The sequence below is a fragment of the Battus philenor genome, unplaced genomic scaffold (genome assembly GCF_028537555.1).
Source record: "Battus philenor isolate CCGP_79_NKW_IND1 unplaced genomic scaffold, ilBatPhil1.0.hap1 SCAF_2, whole genome shotgun sequence".
Lineage (NCBI taxonomy): Eukaryota > Metazoa > Arthropoda > Insecta > Lepidoptera > Papilionidae > Battus > Battus philenor.
The window spans coordinates 2,802,774-2,824,355 of record NW_027181682.1 but is presented as its reverse complement, the minus strand read 5'-3'; the positions used below and the strand labels follow the sequence as shown (position 1 = coordinate 2,824,355).

General features: G+C 36.8%; 1 protein-coding gene and 5 non-coding genes across 6 annotated transcripts in view; 3 read left to right on the top strand and 3 right to left on the bottom strand.

Annotated features, from left to right (window-relative positions):
* Positions 1 to 21,582, top strand: part of LOC137922433 (adenylate kinase isoenzyme 5) — a 48,756-nt gene that overhangs the window by 26,498 nt on the left and 676 nt on the right. The window contains exons 6-11 of the mRNA XM_068765419.1: positions 4,757 to 5,065; positions 11,320 to 11,450; positions 12,483 to 12,702; positions 14,523 to 14,687; positions 15,776 to 15,911; positions 17,163 to 17,284. Coding sequence (XP_068621520.1) covers positions 4,757 to 5,065; positions 11,320 to 11,450; positions 12,483 to 12,702; positions 14,523 to 14,687; positions 15,776 to 15,911; positions 17,163 to 17,284 — 1,083 coding nt within the window. The remainder of the gene's footprint in view (positions 1 to 4,756; positions 5,066 to 11,319; positions 11,451 to 12,482; positions 12,703 to 14,522; positions 14,688 to 15,775; positions 15,912 to 17,162; positions 17,285 to 21,582) is intronic.
* On the bottom strand, positions 6,916 to 6,989 carry TRNAI-AAU (transfer RNA isoleucine (anticodon AAU)). Its single transcript has one exon. It is a non-coding gene; the product is annotated as a tRNA-Ile (tRNA).
* TRNAI-AAU (transfer RNA isoleucine (anticodon AAU)) lies at positions 8,329 to 8,402 on the bottom strand. The gene has a single exon. It is a non-coding gene; the product is annotated as a tRNA-Ile (tRNA).
* TRNAI-AAU (transfer RNA isoleucine (anticodon AAU)) lies at positions 10,178 to 10,251 on the bottom strand. The gene has a single exon. It is a non-coding gene; the product is annotated as a tRNA-Ile (tRNA).
* Positions 12,346 to 12,419, top strand: TRNAI-AAU (transfer RNA isoleucine (anticodon AAU)). The gene has a single exon. It is a non-coding gene; the product is annotated as a tRNA-Ile (tRNA).
* TRNAI-AAU (transfer RNA isoleucine (anticodon AAU)) lies at positions 19,741 to 19,814 on the top strand. The gene has a single exon. It is a non-coding gene; the product is annotated as a tRNA-Ile (tRNA).

Here is a 21,582-nt window from a genome sequence, read left to right as displayed (position 1 = left end):
AATAGGCTCCGCTTTCATCTAATGATGAGGTTTCAGCCGTACGACTACAGCTTTTATTTAATACGGTTTTTAAATTGGTTGCACAATTTTTAAGCATTTCGAGTTTCACACTGAATACAGACTGCTTCCAAACAGGTTTATTGAAAATCTATATGGAGGCATATGTCCAAGACTGGTCGTTCTTTAAACAAAATGATGATGATGGTGGTGATGATATTAGAGTGCATTGTAATACCGTAAGTAGTTAACAACAAAAGAGATTCATTTTTAAAGAAAATATTTCTAAGTTATTCTTATAAGTATTGATTTTATAATAATAATAATTTATCGAACATTTAATAATATTTTTTTAAAATTCGAGCACGGGATAACCGCCTTTGTTTTTAAGTAAGAGCCTAATATTTCTATCTTTCCAATTGTTTTTATTAAGAAAAGGATCAATATATAGCTAGTCTTGTGAAACAGAGAAAAACAGAGAGTTGACTCTGTGTTTGGCACTAATCGGTGTAACATTACTCCTGAGTATGCCCCTTGGAGAGGTGAAACACGTGTTGAGTGACTAAACGGTGACAGTTGTGTAATTCGCATTGTTTGCCGCATGCGCATTTATCAGCGGGCTGGCGGGCGGTGCACTTTATTGCACGACTACTGCTGCATGGCGGAAGTAGCTATATATTGGTCTTTTTGTTACTTAGGACTGATTTCCGCAAAATAACGCCTGAATCCATTAGATAATTGTTTTTAGGACCGTTGAGTTGGCAGCTTTGTAGAATATATACCAGGGGTGACAAACCTGCGGCTCGCGTGTCACTTGCGGTTCTTGGAAATTATATTTTGAGCTCTCAATGAGTTATCTTATCATTTTTAAATTATTATGTTTTTCGTAGCGACCACGAGCTTGTAGACCTGTGGTCAGGTCTCAGAGTAAGTGGACGGACGATATGGCCAAGGTCGCGGGAAGACACTGCAGGTGTTGAAAGAAGGGTCGTCCTGGTGACCTTTATGGGAGGACTATACGAGTATCTTGCAGTGGACGTCATCGGCTGCTATGAAGATATTTTAAAAATAGTATTAACGATCCATACATGGTTTTAAAATGTCTTTAAAATTACTAAGAACAGACCTGATTAAGTGATTTTTTAATCTCTGTGTTTTGCACTAATCGGTGTAGCGTAGCTCCTGAAGATGCCCCGTGGAGGGGTGAAACACGTGTTGAGTAATTTGGCGGTGGCGGTTGTGTGATTCGCATTGTTTGCCGCATGCGCATTTATCAGCGGGCTGGCGGGCGGTGCACTTTATTGCACGACTACCACTGCATGTGCGGAAGTGGCTAAATTTGGTTCTTTTCTTACTTAGGATGGACTTCCGCGAGGTAACGCCTGATTCCATTAAATGATTTTTTTTAAATCGCATATCTTACATATCTTTTAAATACATATTTAGAATGCGAAGGATATTAAAATTTTGAAGAATGTCTCCGACTATCAAAAAGCTTGGTCACCCCTGAAATATACAATACTGTGGACTGAAGGGTTATATAAATATGTACATTGATATTTCAAAGAGCGTGCGAGAAAGCAGGTGTTGTAGAACGTTGGCTATGAAAATTTAATGCCGGGACATATGAACCACCTTCCATAAAATTCAATAAAATATCTGACTTTTTTATTTGCATTTATCATGAAGACTCATACCGTTCGTTCACTTTAATGCTTAGTGGTGATAGACTATGTATAAAGTTTGTATGTCGCAGATTCGATTAACTAGAAGCGGTATTTTTGTCTATTATACATTTTTATTGGTCACAAATGATAAGGATTATAACAAGTCATTAATAAATCTTTGTAAAGTACCGGAGTGAGATGGTTTCCCAGCCACAGCCTCTGGTACGATGATTGATGTACTCTGTGATCAAAAAGAAAAGTGAAATTGTTATTTAAAACTCCCGGGTATTAGGAAGTCAGAGTATTTTTTTTAATAAATTTGTAGAGCTGTCTATAACGTTGTCCAAGAGTCTGTTTATAAAAAGTTGGAATATCATTGGACTCAACACAAACCAAGTTGAAGTATGTTTTGTGTCTTAAACGCGTCAAGTCTGAATTGGTCGATGTCATAATGCATTTCTTCTTCGCGATTTAATTTTGACCGAAAACTCGACTCATGTTGACTGGCGACCGCCCACCGCACGAAAAAACGCGTGCGATGCTCAAAAATAAACGGCGTCGGCCTCCCAACGCCGCCGCCGCGAACAGCCTGGGCGATCCGAGGTGGGATCAGTATCCTTTAGATTGCCGAGTGGTCCACGCTACCCTCCACACTTAACTCCTCATTCAGTACACTATCAGTAACACTGACTAGAAAGACGTACTAGCTTAGGCGCGCTAGCCACGAGTTCTGCCGGCCGTCTGGGTCGCGCTGGGTTTGTGTCCTCGAGGGCTGGCTGGGTGAGCCCCGCTGCTACTATCTCGCGGCCACTACCTATGTGACTTCCTCGTCTCCCCGCCAAGTACTGATGCGGGTTCGGAAACTCGAATCCTGTAATTTTATATAGTTAACGGACCCCTCCGTTCCGTGATCTCGTTTCCGATGAAGCTGTAAAAGCCGCAAGGCTAACAACAAAAATTTCACATGAGACAATAGATAATAGACTCATATCGTTCCACAACCACCATATTCACCTCAACTCAAAAAAACAATGCGGGAATGCCGTTTTGATACAATTAAGGAGATATAAACCTAATCAAAGGTCTTGAAGGCTATACCAAAGAAAGGCTATAACGACTCTTTCACTAATGACAAAAGCGTTTGAAAAAGTGCGTTTTATCGGGATTACTTTGAATGTGATTTAGAAGAATAAGTTATTAACATTTTATCAACTTATTCACCTTATTTTTGATCACGGTATTACTTTGTACTACTGATTGTTTATAGGTGTAAAAGCTTCAAAGGGTGAATGTAAAGCCTTTTTGCAGTCAAAAAGTGTTTAATAAAGCCTATCTAAAACTCGATTGTTCTTGAAATAATAAATAACATAATGATAATAAAGTAAGAAAAATTGTTTTTAAAATTCGAATCACTAAATATTAAAATAATTCATCTACTATCAAACCTATAGAATGTACGGCAAGCAGTTATTGGCGTGTCGCATTAAAATAGTTTCAGCTTGATCACCTTATTATTATATATTACATATATTTATACAGAGTGATTGGAAATAGGTGTAAAAGTAGTAAACATTAATTTATTTATTTATTTACACCTTTTTTGTACACCATAGATAACGAATAGAAGGATAATTTATATGGCACAAGAGGCAGTCTTATCGCTCGAGGCTTTACCAGACAACCTTTGGACGGAGATGAGAGACTTAGACATGAGAGAACAATGAAAGAGAAGACATGAGAGACAGAGAAAGGGCAGTTTAGGTTGTTTGTACATACAAATACATTCATTACTCTACACACATACATACAAGCATAATTAAGTATTCATATATATGCAAACACACACACATATATGTATATATTTATATATATATATATATATATATATATATACATATATATGTATATGTATATATTACGTAGAAAAGGTCTACATAAATGCGAATAGAAAACAGATGCCATACAATATCCTAGAGACCAAGGAAGTGGTATTTTACCATTTTTTTATTGTTGATTAAATGCATCCAATCCAATCACCCTGTATAAAAAACAGGTTTAAGATATCTTTGTTTGAGTTTCTGGCACAAACGTAAAGGTATGTATTAAAAAGTATGTCATACGTAGCATTGGGCTGACCGAATTTGTAACTAAACAGCTGCGGGGGTTCAGTCAAGAATTAATCAAGTTCATAACTACTTTCGTTGGTTTTATGAATTTTTGAACGCTCCTATATCGACACGTGGTCCGCCTTTAGTATGTATGCTATCCCATTTAGAACTTTTAATTAACAATTGTTATATCAAACGTCTCGTTTTTGTTCATTATTGATTTTATCTATGAATTGTTTATTTAATATCCTTGTACTTTATGGCACTGTATATTATCTTTAATATTTGAAGATTGACAAAACAAAACATTATAATTCCACGATTTCTAAATTATTACAAACGGTTTAAAACCGGCAACATCTTTGCCTTTGTACAATTAAAAAAAAATTATAATGAATCGTTTACTATAAATGTTTTTTTTTATTTCTTTTTATATATATATATATATATATATATAAGGTACTGTTTGTAATAAACAGTTGCCAATAATACGTCTTTTTATTATAATGATTCCCGTTGCCGGGGGCTTTTCTGTTCCTGTATATAAACCTTCCAATTTTCTCCCTCTCTCTCTCATTCTACACAGTTTCTCTCTTTCTTCCCTCTTTTATCCGTCATATTTTTTATCATTCTCACAGCAATAAAATACATTACATTCACGCATCGCCTTTATCTACATTTCTAATCGACTATTTCTATGTTTCTTTCCTGAAATTTTATCTATTTGATATTATTTTAAATGGTATTATTATAACTTTCTCCTTGTCAATATAACATACACCATTAATACGTCTGCCTATGCAATCTGATAATCCAGAAACATAATTAATATAACAGTCCAGCTAAGGTAGCTTCCATTATAGATACTGACCAAAGGCTTAGGTTAAGTGTCCTCAGGACTTTGACCTGGTAAAGCTATGGAATGGCTGGTAAATTTGTGTTAACAATAAAAATCAGTTAATGAGGAGTTGTTTTCTCCATCAGGTCAACGGCGAACGCAATCCAGAGGAGGTATATAAAGATTTTCGTGCTGCTGTCCTCCAAATCCTGGGTAACGCTGAGGATCAGAACCTAAGCGGTGTGACTGACGGTATACCCGGGGAGATTGTAGGTGTAGAACCAGCGCCAACGAGAACTTTGGGAGGGAGTATAAGGCCACCTGGACATGAGGCTGCAGGCGGTCGAGTTCCAGCAGGCGCTGGTGGTGCGGTTGCAGTTGAGGAACCGCTACCCGCTTCGATACCTATCGTGATGCCGGTTAACGGAAACGCAGAGAGAATGCAGACACCTAAGGTATGTACTGAATTTTTTTCTTTGTCAATATATTAAGTTCATATTTTTGTACATGTTCCTTACTTACATGTGAGTATCTATACCGATTTTTTACATTTCATTATCATCATTTCATCTGCACGACGTTCACTGTTGGACATAAGTCTCCTTTATAGATTTTTCAATAATAGTGGTAGGAAGCGGTCTACATCCAGCGTCTTCTGATCACATTATTCAGGTTACTTGTCCACTCTATTGCTGGACGTCCTCCGCTGATCCATGACCTCTTTAAACTTTAAGGTCACAGCGGGTATCTGTTCCGAGTGTTATGTGGCGTGACCCCTTCTACTTCCAATTGCCTATTCGCTAGCGTATGTCGATTGCTTTTATTTGTGTACGGATCTCTTCATTTCTCATTCAATCTCGTATATTACGTTTACTATTGTTTTGTTATATACTTTAACCTGTATAAACGAATATAAACTCCCGTATGAACATACTATCATGATATATATAGATACCTTTTTATAGCCTTTTGCTTCTTTATATTGCTGGCTACTACGACGACAATAAATTTTGTTTTAAAAAAGTTGATTTTGAAGAACAAATATAAGCAAGGGTGATAGTTTATCACCGGCCGTTACTTGTTTATACTGATAATCTTGTTTTTAAGAAATTATAGATATGTACTGTGGTGGTAATATATGTTTCAAATATTTGAGGACTTCTAAGCGTTTCATTCTTTTTTTAATTCCTCTAAACTCAATGATTCCTGGAAAGTTTGTGAGGGCAGTTTGACCATATAGGCAGATTGGTGTTCTGCGACATATCGGTATCTTAAATGGTTTGATTGTTTAAATATATCATAAGTTAAAAAGAGTTTGATTTGAACCAGCTGTTTCATTTCTTAAGTGAGTACGATGTTTTGGCGGGAAATCGATTAAGAGAATAATAGGTTTGGTATTGATTGCCCCAATACGCGTAGTTTCGAACGACAAGGCTTTAATATTTATTATACGAAGGCCGGACGCGGGTTGCGTAGACATGTTTCTTTAACAGATGTCAAATCCGACAGCCGCCATCTTGTTTTAGTTTAGCGGTATTTGATGCGAGAATAAAAATGCTTTTGGCAACATTACCGTCAATAAACATATTTTTTGGATTACTATGTTGCTGATTTTGACGTTAAAAATTGAAGATATATAACCTGAAAAAATTGCGAAGGCTTTAAGATTATTATATATACTATTAGGTAGAACCTATTCTTCTCGATATAATCAACATTCTGAAATTGGTAGTAGTATATGGGAAAAATTGTAACCAATATTACTATATATAAATACATATTCATAGATACATTATATTAATGTATTGCCTTTTGAATGTGTTTAGTAAAGCCTATTCAAAGGAATAAATATTGGTTTGGTTTTGTTTTTTTCTTTTAATGAGTAAATAAAAAGTACGTTTGAAGGCAGAACTGTCAAGGTAAAAACAAACTAATACAGGATATTGTTTGGCTATGGATGCCAATGTCCACCAGTGAACGTCTTGCGGCTGATGATAATGGTGAAGACTAGCGCTGACGTCACTATCCTTAGTTCCTCTTATGATAGCTGTTCCACCTCCGTCGTTGCCAATTGATTTTCAAACCGGGACAACTTATACGATGTCTGGCATACATGTGAAGATGAATGGATGGATGGGTGATTTTGTATTACTTATTAATTTAATAACATTGCACTATTTCCTTTTACATTCGTTTGAATCTAAGTGAGGTTACGGTGTGGTGTTTTTTATTGACGCCAATAACTCGAAAAGAAAGGACATGGGATGTTAGATTTTAAATGAAGTTTTTTGAATAAAAAAACATGTGGCCCATGAGGGGATCGAACCCGCGACCTTCGCGTTATTAGCACGACGCTCTAACCAACTGAGCTAATGGGCCGGTTGAGTTTACATGTGAAAACAATTCAAACTGTACAAGATTTTAATAATGTTAATTATTGTTCTGACGAACATACTGGCAAAGCATGGGCTAACTCGTAATAAGATGATACTGCATATAAGGGTGAGTCTAGAAGTGCATTGTTTAAGGATGGACAGAACAATCGATTTGGACCTCTACGGCCGACAACTAAGAAATCTGCAAGAAGTTTGAAGAACAAACTTCTGGAAATAAATAATATAAGTGGTGTGGTCTTTCATCACGATTATTATAGACTGCAAACATCTTAAGCCACTAGAAAAATTAAGAGATTTTGGTTGGGAGGTGATAATATATCTGCCATACAGCCTTGTCCTTGTGCCTTCCTACCTGTCTCGGTTTCTTAAGAATTCATTTCACCAGGATTTTTCAACCTTTTACCACCACTACACCATAACCTTTTCTAAAATCTTTACGCTACCCTATGTAATATATAAATTAAAGCGAAAGGGTTAAACTCGTGTCAAGTCCTTTTCGAGTGAGACGTGGGCCCGACGTTGGGAAACACTGCTTTAGACAGTGTCACCATAACATCAAATAGTGGACTGACGATCACTTTTCGCGTTTTTTGATAAGCAGCTCCAAAATTTCTACAGCAAAGGTATTTTACAACATGCTTACTGGTAAAAAGTCTGAACAAAGTGGCACCTAACAAGTACAAGCATGTAAAACCTGACAAGTTATAAAAAATTTATAGATATATAGGCCATAAGCAAAATATATGATCTCTATCTCGTCTTACGCGATGACGAGGTCTACAATGCTGCATGCTTGCCTAGAAGAAACTTCTTTGCTCTTATCATGAAGACTCCCAAGTTATAGTTGGCTGGAAACAACAACCCCGGTTTTGTCCGCACTATAAAAGTAGAATCAAGACGCAATGTGCATACTACGTCGTTTATAACAGAGAAAATAATATCAAGCGAAATCTATTATTACGAAAGTGATATTGAAACTTTTATTATAAAAATCTATTTAGTGATTCCTAAATTCTTTGCCAAAACGCCGTGAAAACAGAATCCCTAAACACAGTTGCTGCGAGTCGAGTAGGTTCATCATATAACATTTAAACAAGTATTTTCCTTTTGGTGCCATGCCCTGAATTAGCCTCTTTAAAATTCCTACGCCCCCTATATTAGATGCTTTTTTATATTAAAGCAAAAGGGTTAAACTCATGTCGAGTCCACTTTCTAATTACCCTTCTTAATCAAGCTCCATTGTGGGGTCGTGGGCCCTGCGTTGGAAAACACTGGTATATTGTAAGCGATAAAAAAGTTGTATAGATAAAATAAAAGGCATGTGGCCCATGAGGGGATCGAACCCGCGACCTTCGCGTTATTAGCACGACGCTCTAACCAACTGAGCTAATGGGCCGATTGAGTTTAAATATAAAAACAATACAAAGACTGTACAACTGAACTGAAGATTCCAATGTTGCTAAATTAAACCGTAATTTGAGAAATAAAAACTTAGTACAACACACTAATTAAAATTAAAAATAAATTAAGAATTATTAACAATACTAGTATAAATATTTTATCACTTCTTATTATAAAGGCATTTAAAACATGTTTCTTTTGTTAGTTAACAATTAATCAATCTCGGCCGTAAGACGTTCACTACTTGACAGAAGCCTCTTCTTTGGATTTCCGATAAAAGCCTTTAGATGTGGCCTTCAACATGGTCATCAGTTCACCGTGTGTGTGTACATGCAACGCGTGCTTGTCAGTTTTTCAGTCAAGAATCATTTCAGCGCATTATGTGAATCTTTTTTTATTATTCACTAATTTCTTTGCTAATCCAAGCATCTCAGTCTAGATAAATGATTTCCAAGATGGCTAATATCGGTTTTCAGTGGTCGAATGAATATTGATTTTGGGAGCGACGAGCTGTAAATAACGACATCTTTTAGTAAAAACAATGTATTTGAAACTTTCTATATCAACTGTGATACGTGTAACAGCTTGTCCACACCACACCCGCTGCAGACCACATAGTAACAGCAACTAGGATACCGCGTAATAATACACAACAGAACCAAACGTCTTTCGCCACACCATAGCACCCGTTTTTAGGGGGCGGTTGCCAGATCCCTAACCGTGAACAGCGTGGACGAACCAAGGTTGGATCCAGATCCATCCTTAGCACGCCTGTGGTCCACACAACATCAATACTACACAACTCTACTTAGGTAGAGCGCTTTACTACGCGCGAACAACTTAGTGCAACTGGATCGCGCCTTTCAGCTTTGTTTATTTTTAAGTTTACGGACACTTCCACTCCGTGAAAGCTCTGATTAAGCTATAAAAGTCCCCGGGCTAACAGCATCATTATCAACCGAGAATAAATAGCAGCTTGTGATAAGAATAACTTTTATAACGACAAGCGCAGACACTTTCGTGCAAGGTAACGAGTTTGACCGTACAATTCAGTCTTAACTTGTTCTGTATTTAATTAATTACGCGATTTAAAAACAACGAAATCTATATCAGATAAGTACGAATATATTCCTCATAGATTACTATACAACAAATTGGCGTTTCAGCTTGTAGTTACCTACTGCGAGGCATAGGCCTTTCCTAAAGATGTCTATGGGAGGAGGGGGGGGGGGGGGGGTTTATGTCATTATCCTCACGCTTGGAAGGCGAGTTGGCAATCGAAGTGTGTTAGGATGATGCTACTCATCATCTGGAAACTTGTATGTGGCAGTGGCAATAGTAATGTTTGCACAGTGTGATTATATATAAAATTGTGTCCCAAGAATCGAACCGGTGACCTATGATCGAAAATCAGTCATTACCGCAGAGATACCACTACTAGATAAAACAAATACATTAATATAAATATCAACTGCTGAATAATAAACTAGACGTTTAATGAACTGGATTATATGTCTATTTACGTTGTTAAATTTTTATGAGAGAATTAATCAAAATAGGAAATATAAAACCGGATATTAATGTAATGAGTGTATATGTCTGTGATATCAGTTCTTTTTGGACAAGGAAACACCTTTGCCCAAAATAATTTACAAATTCCATGTTTAAATGGTCTTCAGATTCCATCCTGGTCTTCTCCATTTGGTAATTCTTTAAGAAGTGAATGTAAACATAAAGAAGTGTTCATGATGAAAACTAAAAAAAAGTTTGTGGCCCATGAGGGGATCGAACCCGCGACCTTCGCGTTATTAGCACGACGCTCTAACCAACTGAGCTAATGGGCCGGTTGATTTACGTTTTGAAATTATAGGTGACTAATCGTAACATAATTAAACAAAAAAATCTTTTACAAACATAATGCATTTTCACCTTTTTCTCCCCATTGTTATGGCGCCTAAAAAAAAGGCAAAGGTTTAATAAAATTCTGCCTCATCGCACATGAATATCAGATGTATAGAAACTGTAATTGTTAGTTTTATTTTTAATTACTCCCTACATTGTAGTTTATAAAATGCCTATGCATTTTTATTCTTATAATTTATTATGTTTAATGTACCTGTGTACATAACGTTTAGGTTCAGGTATTAATCAAGTCAATACAAGACTCTGTTTGAATTTGAAAAACCGGTAAAATCCGAAAAAAAAAAATTAATGTAAGACCATTTAAAGTCTCAGAACTTAAGCTTGTATTTATCATTAAATATAAAAGCCTCGTTATTCCTATTACTGTAACTTAATTAATCTAATGTTTAAGTGAAGTCTACACACCAATTGATATTTGGCAAGTGTAGGTAAGACAAAAATACAAAAAAAAATATTTAAAAATAAATTAAAATATTAAATCAAATTCGATCAAATTTTAAGGAAAAAGATTGGAATACTTAGATAGCGTTTTGATAGATTGAACGTATTTATAGTTTGAAATTCCGGACATTCAATCCTAACAGTGCTGTATATTCTTGCTTCTCTTACATAATCAATTCTAGACGGAAAAGGAAACTTTCTAGGAAAGACTGTTTATTTCTTTGATGTAAATGGTATACAGGGTGTTATGAGGAACAGTATACATATATTGCAGGTGGGTAGAGTTAGTCTATACAAATATTTTTAGTATGGGTTACATGGTATGTTCAAAATGACACCCAGTGGAAGCAGGTGACATATTTTAGAAGTCCAAGGGAATCAAGTCAGGTGATCTGGCGGGTCATTGAACAAGCCCATCGTCCAATCTATCTATTTTCATGGCATCTAAATATTGTCATATTAAATGAATATATAAATACTTTAAAAAATTATAGTAAATGAATATTCTAGTAATCTTGTGAGAACTAAATGATTAATAAATATTTCAGGCGGAGGTTATCAGGGTCAGGGGATCGGCGACGAAGCCCGTCATGCTCTGGGTAGTGGGTGGACCAGGTAGTAACAAGGCCACGCTGTGCCAACGCGCCGTGTCCCAACGCCACGGCTGGACACACTACAGGTTGGTGTACCAGTCCTAGTGTTGTTAGTTTTTGATACGATGAAAATCCATGGAGATCTTTAGAGATGAAATAAAAATTATAAGAATACGAAGCAGAGAAATACTTTATTTTTTTAATTTGTATTCTGGATTAGAAAAATCATTTGCATAAGCAAATGATACTTTCATTAACAACATATTAGCTGATACCCACTGCGAGGGATAGGCCTCCCCCAAAGATATATATAATGTATCGGTGGATGGCAGACATTGCCCAGTGTAGGGCATAAAGCTGAATGTTCTTTGGTTAGGCTGAAATCATGTTTAGTCTTACATTTTGAAATAAACACACAATCGACCCATTAGCTCAGTTGGTTAGAGTTCTATGTGGTACTGTTTGCAACAGCAGTATTCAGATACTGGAGAGATATCAGACTAAAGGATTGAGAGTCACGTTGAATATACCGGCTATGTGTGCAATAAATTTATATACGAGGTCATAAAGATCCCTAACGTGAAACATTACCAGACGAGAATGCTAACACATGTCAACAAACTGACACAAAGCTGGAGGGCACAGGAAATATCACACATTACTGAAATAACATAGTGTGCTTACGCTGGCTGAGAGATTCGACAGCAAATATCACGAACGTACAAAGTTTCCTTCTGATATCCCAAATCCAAATATGTATTGTGTATCACATATCGTCATGTTGCAGAAACAAGGAAAAAGAATAGTTTATTTGAGGCTTGATCTAAGACTGCTTAAACAATTATCGTGTCGACTTTTATCAAGTAAAGGCAGTCAATATATTCTCAATCGCAAAGTGAAAGGATTTAAAAATATACGTAATGTTTTTAATTTGCCCGCCAGTACATGTTTTGATCGGATTTTCTAGCTGTTATAGTAGTCGGCCCATTAGCTCAGTTGGTTAGAGCGTCGTGCTAATAACGCGAAGGTCGCGGGTTCGATCCCCTCATGGGCCAAGAAACTTTTTTATTATCTTTTATCTTATCTGATGTATTGATCATCACTGATTACCATCTCAGCTTAGGGCAGCGGCTTCGCTCACTCGCGGAATCGGGTGGTGGACCGGCGTCGGATGGTGCCCTGTGTCGCACAGCGATTGCCGGTGGAGAGCTGGTCACAAACGAGCTGGTGAATCGGCTGGTTCGCGCAGCAGTGGTAGACGCCGCTCGCAGTGGGCACGGGCTTCTTCTGGACGGATACCCACGTGACTTGCAGCAGATGGACTTGTTCGAGAAGGAGGTGAGTTATGGATGTTTTTAGTTACAAACTTTTAAATTCCTAAGGTCCTTAAACGTCATTTATTCTTTTTTTTTTTTCGAAATGGTCCTCGCTGTTGAGGACTTCTCGTTTCCCTATCTCGTGTGGGACAGGGACTTTTTATTTCTAGTAATTTATTCATATTTTTTATTATTATCATTCTTCTCTTTCATGTATCATCTTATCTGTCGTACTATTTCTTTCATTCTACAATTTTCCCAGTCTTTCTCTTTCGACGTCATTTTTTCACAGGCACGCTGATTGACACTGAACTCTTAAAGGACGCATTGGAACGTAATTTATTACGCGGTCCGTGTAAATATTGGAGAGGATGTAACTTATTCTAGAAGATCTTATTAAAACCCTGGTACCAATATTGTGGCACTTAACGAGTTGGGTCCAAAACGTAACCAATATTTTCTGAGACATATTTCAGACGTGTTTTATTTTTAATAAAACCTCAAAATGTTATGAATAGCTTTATTAAATTCACTCAAATAAGCCGACTGCAGACCCAAAAGCAAAAGGCGGAAAAACTTTATACTTTTGATTTTTAGAATGCCTAGATGGCATGTCATGTCACGTGTTGTTTATTGGTGTTAAAACAGTTTGCTAGATGTCACTGCAAGATTATATTAATGAAAAATATTCCATGACATATATATGTAGATTCTCTGACTTATTCACGAAGTTAAGTCGTAGTTTATAATCAAAAGCAAATTATATATCACAAGATTAACCATTGGATTAGTTCATTCTTATCTATTGAAAGTACATATTATGCACCACAACCACTATATTAGTCCATTCCTATAGACTAAGTGTTCAGCAATGTGAAGGCATCTCCCGTAGATCTTCAATACCGGTAAGAAAACCTATAGGATGCAGACTGCATTTTTATAGTGCTGAAAAGATTAAAGATAAAATACATTTAATTTCGGAACTCTCTCGCAGCTCGGAAAATTTATTCTACCGACTTTTAAAAGGACTCTTATTTAAGAAAAGGACAAATATTTAGCCACTTCCGCACATGCAGTGGTAGTCGTGCAACAAAGCGCACCGCCCGCCAGCCCGCTGATAAATGCGCATGCGGCAAACAATGCGAATTACACAACTGCCACCGTTAAATCACTCAACACGTGTTTCACCCATCCACGGGGCATCTTCAGGAGTTATGTTACACCGATTAGTGCCAAACACAGAGTTTGAATTTAATCACACTTTGTTGCACGACTACCACTGCATGTGCGAAAGTGGCTAAATATTTGTCCTTTTATTACTAAAGATGGACTTCCACAAAATTACGCCTGATTCCATAAAATAGAACTCTTATTGGTCGTCAATTTTTTTTTAAATCTATCTTTTTGATCATCATCTGTTTCGTAAAGTGTTATAGTTGTGAAGAAGCAGGAAGAAACTCGTAGTTTAACAACACAGATAGATACATATACACTTTATCATATATAGCCTAAATGAAATCAAAATAATCAGGCTACATCACTGCCAAGGATTCTTGTCATTTAAATATTCGTCTTTTGAATAATGTGCCTTTTTCGTTAATTTACTTTATAATGTTTTGCGGACTTTTATTAGAAAGTCTTATTCCGTTTATTACATTTTTAGAAGTTGAAATTTCGGTACAGCTAGTTCTTCACGGTGCTTCGTAAATACACTATGGACATCTCATATTTTTATAGACAATACTGTCTTACGAATTAAATGTGCGATCTCTTCCTGTATAGTGTATTAAAAATATTTGATTAGTATAGAGATATACGAATAAGTTCAGGTATTTATTTTAGCACGGCGTATCACCTCGCATGGTGCTTTTGGACTGCTCGAAGCTGCAGCTGGGGCGCGGGAGGCGTGACGACTCAGTGGGTGCTTTTCGGCGGCGCCTGGAGGTGTTCCGTGAGCTCAGCCTGCCGATGCTTAAGACCCTGGACCAGAACCACCGCCTCGTCATTGTAAGTGTCACTTCAACTGTCTTTATTCTATTCCTTTATCCTTTATTGTGTATGACCGTCTTGTATATATTATTATTATTTCTGGACACTTAGACTAAGTTTTCATATATCCTATTTACATGATATTATCATACCGATAATGTGAAATAAGTTGATAGGTAGCCCTATGTATAGCACTTTGAGGGTAAAGATATACAGGATGATTGGTTACAGGTGTAAAAAAGTTTAAAGAAATGAATGTATGGCTTATTTGCTAACAATTATTGTATAGTACACCCTATCCAAAAATTAATGGTTTTTAATAATAATATATCGTAAATACGATATCGTAATCATAATATGCAAAAAGGTTTTTCAAAATTGAGATTATAGTATTTTAAAATAAATTATTGTTTACTATGTCTCTTAGTCTGTCAGTCACCGAGTGACTCGGTGTTTGGCACTGGTCGGTGTAACATCTCCTGAGGATGCCCCGTGGAGTTTTGAAACACGTGTAGAGTGAATTAACGGTGGTATTAGTTGTATTTCGCATTGTTTGCCGTACGCGCATTTATCAGCGGGCTGGCATGCGGTACACTTCATTGCACGACTACTGCTGCATAACAGTAGCAGCTATATTTTAGTCCCTTTCTTAGTTAGGATGGATTTCCGCAAGATAACGCCTGAATCTATTTGATATAAAAAAATTTAATGTAACATATTTTCGGAATTATCAATTTGAATAGATTGATTGAAATTATATGTATAAGCTTGATAATAAATTAGTTAAATACTGTGATAAAAAAAGTAAATTTGTTTGTAAAATGTAAATTCTTTATTTATTCTTCCAAATCAATTTCATCCTCTTCAAAGTAATCCCCGTCCGATGTGTGTTATACACTTTTGCCAACGCTTTTTCCAGTCTTCGAAACAGTCGGAATAGTCTTTTACTGGTATAGCCTTCAAGATCTTCGATTCGGTTGTATCTCCTCAATCATGTCGATTCGGCGTCCCTGCAATGACCTTTTGAATTAGCTGAATAACCAAAAGTAGCACGGTGCAATGACTGTTTGATCTTCTAGTAATGATGTTACGTCTGAATGATCCAGGTGGACGGAGACACGGATTCAGCAGAAGTTCAGGCGGAGTTCGCTCGGGTGCTGCTGGAAGAGATGGAGAAGGCGGAAGCAATCGCCGCCATGCCAGTGGAGGGGGGAACGGAGACAATGCCTGCACGCAATACAGGTTCGTGCATAGTAGTGAGAACACTTGATTCTACGTGTGCTATTCCATTCCGAACGACACTTTTAGCTAAGAGAAAACTATGGTCTAGTATGTTTTACTTTACAAAAGAATCTTTAATTTAAATTAGGATAGAGATCTCAACTGCCAGGTTCAATATTTTTTTCTTGTTTTAATACAATGGATGCCCACTACAAGATATACACCCTCCCCAAAAATCGCCTCAAAGCCCGTATCCAGGGACTTCCCGCGACCTTCACTATTGCCCCCCACCTAGTGGAGGACCTCCTACCACTTGGGTACTACCTCGTAGTCGCCACTAGTACCCACTGCCACTTCAGACAAGAAATTCATCGAGCTACGTCAGTGATATTGGTTCTTCTGCAGATCTCCTCATTTATGATTCGACCTCGCAGCGAAACTTCGAGCATAGCCCATTCTATTGCTCTCTGGGTAACCTTCAGCCTTATGTCGCCCGTTGAAAGTGACCACGTCGCATCTCACCGGCACATTCAATATTTGATTTTTAAAAATAAAAAAAACGAACTAAATTAAAATTGTAGCATGTAGTATTTTGGTAGTAGTTCGGTAGTAACGCGATGTATGGAAACAAAAAAAGTATGAAGGGAATGGAAGAGATTGCACTGGATGAAAAAAGAATGTGTGAGATTGAGACGGATAAAAGATGAGAGTGAAAAAAAATCATGTGAAAAATTAATTTTCTCAAAAAATAGTTCCTGTACACCCACTACAGGGGAAGTACGAGAGGTCGAACAGTGCTATTGCTTCTTTAAACTATACTCGTGGCCTCTTCGTTGTAACGTCACAGTATTCCATTAAGAAACTTTATTTGATATCACACAAAATTGTATTTCTATAATGCAAGCGAGCTATCCTAAGGATTTCTCTATCTAATTAGTAATGGGGAATTCCGTAAAGAACGAAAGTAACCAAGATTTCCCTGCAGTTTTACATGTTAAAACGGCAGCTTATTGGGCGCAGAGAACTGATGTTCAGGCCCTAGGGCTCTGCAGTGAAGTCCACGAACCAACAAGCGCAGCATTAAAATATCTTCAGGTTGGATAGACGATAGACGTATATAAAATAATCTTGACAGCATATAAAGGTAACCCTTGTTTTTGTCTGACTGTCCTAGGTTAAATCACAGCTATCGTTAAGTTCGTGAAGCTGGCAGAAGGGAGCTAGTAGAAGTGAAACTATTACATTATAATTGTACAATTTCATTTGATTCAGATGCAATGGAACCAGCTCCGGAACAGGTAGCACCCGCACGCGCTAACGGGCAGGCCCACGGTGCAGGGCGACTTCGAAACGGCACCTTGGCTAACGGATTCGCTCACATCGCTAATAACAAGGTAATATTGATATCCTACTGTAGTTCTCTTACACAAATCTAGGGAAGAAATATTAGTCAAGGCTACGGTTCAGAGGCAGGTTCAAGGATGCACATCCACGAGGTTTAGGAGCTAAACAGCAAGGCTGTTTATGGTCTGTCGAAGATCAGACACCCTCGGGCTGTATAACAGTGTTCAACATGCTGTGGTAGTAATATCACGTCACAAGAACTCGTGCGTGTATCGCACGGACGTGACTCAAGATGCGACAAGATTCATCGATGTGACGAATACGGCAACCAATGCACAGATACTGACGCACAACCTGATGATGACAATATGGAGTAGGGATAAGGAAGTGGTCACACGAAATGTAATTTTAAAAATTGGACATTGTTAGTGTGTAATTATTTAAAAAAAATAATCATAATAATTAGTTGACTTCGACTTAGTTTTAAATAGTTTAAAATTCAGGTTAGTAAATAGTTTAAGAGACTAACACTATAACACGCAAAAACGTGAGCAAAAGAAAATTGGGAAATTTTAAACGTAATTGTAAAAACAAAGCCACGGACGCTAATATCCGTGGAATATAGATCTTAATAAAAAAAACAGGGAAAACAGTGTGATAAAATAGTCTAGGGTAACAGTAAAGAGATTCAGTGTTATTTCATGGTTGTACTGTTTAAATGGTTAAATCATCTAGAAATAAATAATTATTTGCCCACTAGCGCCACATACGTATATGTCAAAACGAATAGAGTTTGCGGGCTACGAAAGATGGCGTCAGTGTGTTGTTACAAGCTGTTCTAATGACAGGCACTTTTACTTATAATATTCAATAGCGCACCGTTACTTATGAGGGTCATTAATAACCTGTAAAGTAAAAAAAAAAACAAAGTACAATAGATCATCTCTTTTTGAAGTTGTTCTTGTTGTTCTGATAAAACGCTTCAAACTTGAGAAGTACGAGAGAAACTTAGCGGAGCTATGTATTATTTTTAATAATTTAAAATTATATATCGAGTAGTAATAGCACAGTTTAGGACTGAAACTTACTATCTTAGGTCGCGAGTTCGATTTCCTGGTTACGATCTTATATAATTCAAATTTTGTGCAATGATTATATAAGATTGCCACTTCTCACTAAGTTTTCCAGAGAACAGCAACGCCCTCTACGTAAAACAAAACCAAACTGCAATCGTACGCCCGCCTGCCATACGTGGCGATTATGGAATATCCCTCAAAGATATCTTTGAGCAAGCCTATTCCTCGCAGTAGGCGTTTATAAGCTGGACCGACATAATTTAATAAACATAGAGACCAACACGTCTTAAGGTGTGCTATCGTTTATGACGTTGTTTTGTATAGTGATCCTTATAAAATGTTTTTTTGTAATTTTTTTTAAATCTTACAGTAGATCACTCTATGCCAGTCACAAGCTATCACTATTGTTTATTATAAGTGAATACTATAGGAAAACGAAGATTGCTAGACTTGCAATCTATTAAAAACATTCATCATCCACCATCGTTCACAGCTAGACGTAGCCCTCCGATACATAAGCAAAAAGTGCAATTGCACACCTATGGCAAATCGCCCTGTATTTGTCAAATTTTATAAAAAAAAACCTTTTTTTATATTTAACAATGAAAGCTTTCTGAAGTTTATGTGGGATACTATTGTAAAAGTATATACGTAGAAAGTTTTTTTTTTGTCATCACAAAACATTTTGGGAAGTTTCATTTTAAAAAGAAGCGAAAAGTATATAAGTATTATAAAAGTAGAAATTAGGGGGACCGGAAAGTAATGTCGCTTTCTTAAGTTAAATTCACGCGACTACATTTTTAACAAGTTTTAATTTATAATCAACAATATATTCACCTTCGTTATCAACAACCTTTTGCCATCTAGTATACAAATTTTGAATGCGGGAGTGGTAACAATCAATCGGTTTTTCTCTGACTTCCTGAAAGTTTTCGTTGTTCCTGACACTGAAAAGGCAAATGAACGCTACGATTTAGAACATAAAAACAACGCTATTAAAGAAGGATCTGAACTAGATTAAAATTTTTAAATGCCTCAAAGATTAGAAAAAACTTTTGCACTTGTGTATAAGTATTATTACTTTCACCATCATATCAGCCGATTGTCCCCAACTTCAAGGCATAGGACTTCCCCGAGATCGGCATGGTCGCCAATCTTGCGATGTCACACGACTTTACGTCGCATTAAATTGTTGAAGACAAAACAGATCAATTTTTTTAAGAAAAATAATTCGAGAAACTTTTTACACAGACATAAATATTTTAATTTCTTTTTCTAAATTACACTTTGTATCACAAATCGGTGGATAGCGATAGATAGATGGAGGATAGAGGTGGATAGATATTGCCCAGCGTTGGGTTTAAAATTGCACATTGTTTGACAAGGCTGTAACCATGTTTAGTCTTACATTTTGAAATAAATACTCAACCGGCCCATTAACTCAGTTGGTTAGAGCGTCGTGCTAATAACGCGAAGGTCGCGGGTTCGATCCCCTCATGGGCCAAGTATTTTTTATTATACATACACGTTATAGGTATAAAAGCTTTGAAGGGTTGAATATATAGCTCATTTGACAACAAAAATCTTTACACCATTTACATCTATTCACCTGTATAAAGTAATTACTCTGAAATATGACTTATTATTTTTTTTCACTGAAATGCGACAAGTCAATTACTTCTCACAGTAAAAGGTCTTCAATAGTAAACAATAATTTATTTTTATATATAGTAATCGAAAATTTGAAAACGCTCTTTCTTACTATATAGTACCTCATTCATTATTAATGAAACTATTATGTTGTGGATAGGGTATACCATAGGATAATTGGCGCTAAACGAACTACACATTCACCCTTTTAAAGTTTATACATCTATAGCCAATCACACTTTATAGTAATGATACATTTATGGCACACAATATGTGAAACGGAAACAACCCAAAAATAAAAACTCATACTGGACAAAGATTATATAATTATCACAATCTAATCAAAGTGAAAGCGAAGCTAATAACTACACGTTGTATTCAAAATGGCGGCGTTGTATCAAAATGTTCTAAAGATTGTTTAGTATTTTATTACTTTCAGCCGATGGACGCCCACTGCAAGGTATACTCCTTCCCCATAAATCGCCGCGATGACTTGTCCTGCGCTGACGGTATTCAGCGACTCTCTTAACTATTTAATGGAATCAGGCGTTTCCTTGCGGAAGTCTATGCTAAGTAAGAAGAGGACCAATATTTAGCCGCACATGCAGTGGTAGTCGTGCAACAAATGCACCGCCCGTCAGCCCGCTGATAAATGTCACACCGATTAGTGCCAAACACAGAGTCACTCTGTGTTTGGCACTAATCGTAAAAACAACAACGGTGGCTAAATATTGGTCCTTTTCTTACTTAGGATGGACTTCCGCAAGGTAACCCCTGATTCCATTAAGTATATATATATATATATATATAACACCACTTCACATTGCTGTAAAAGCAGTTATCTTTATTGATTGTGAAATTAGTACCAATAAAACAATACATGGAATACCATTTGACATAACATTTCTCGAAAATCACGATGGTTTATGATTTAAGGTGGTGTTTCAATACCAGTGTTACCAAATGACAATAACCAAATGTAAATCACACCACCGCCACCGCCAAATCACTAAACACGTGTTTCACCCCTCCACGGGGCATCTTCAGGAGTTATGTTACACCGATTAGTGCCAAACACAGTCCCTTAACTATGTTGTTGGTTCACCTAGTGGCAGCTTACCCACGCCGCGTCTACCGGCAAGTGGTTGTCACTCGAGAACCTTTCGGCTCCGACAGCTATCGGTTGCACGAGCGCTGTGCTATGCCACTTCACACGTGCATCTCTTGGAGTTACGTCAGTCGTATAGATCATAAAGGTTGTGCTAAAAATACACAACATAAAGAAATTTTAAGTTTGTGGGCTCCATGGTAATGACTAGAACCTTAGTTACTTTATTTTCAGTTTAACTTGTTTATGTTCAATCTAATTCTAGTTTCAATCAATTTGAATTCAGACGTCGCAATAATCATCATTATTATTTCAGACATATGTCGCCCATTGCTATACATATACCAGACAACTTATAGATTTACAACAAGTCGTATAGAAAGCGTCTTAGCGTAACCTACAGGGTCATCTGTTCACATTAGTGGACTTAATACGCTTATCACGTCAGTCAGAGGTCTCTACTCCAGAACCTTGCCATAGGTACCTAATATATATAATGTTTCTACTAAAATTA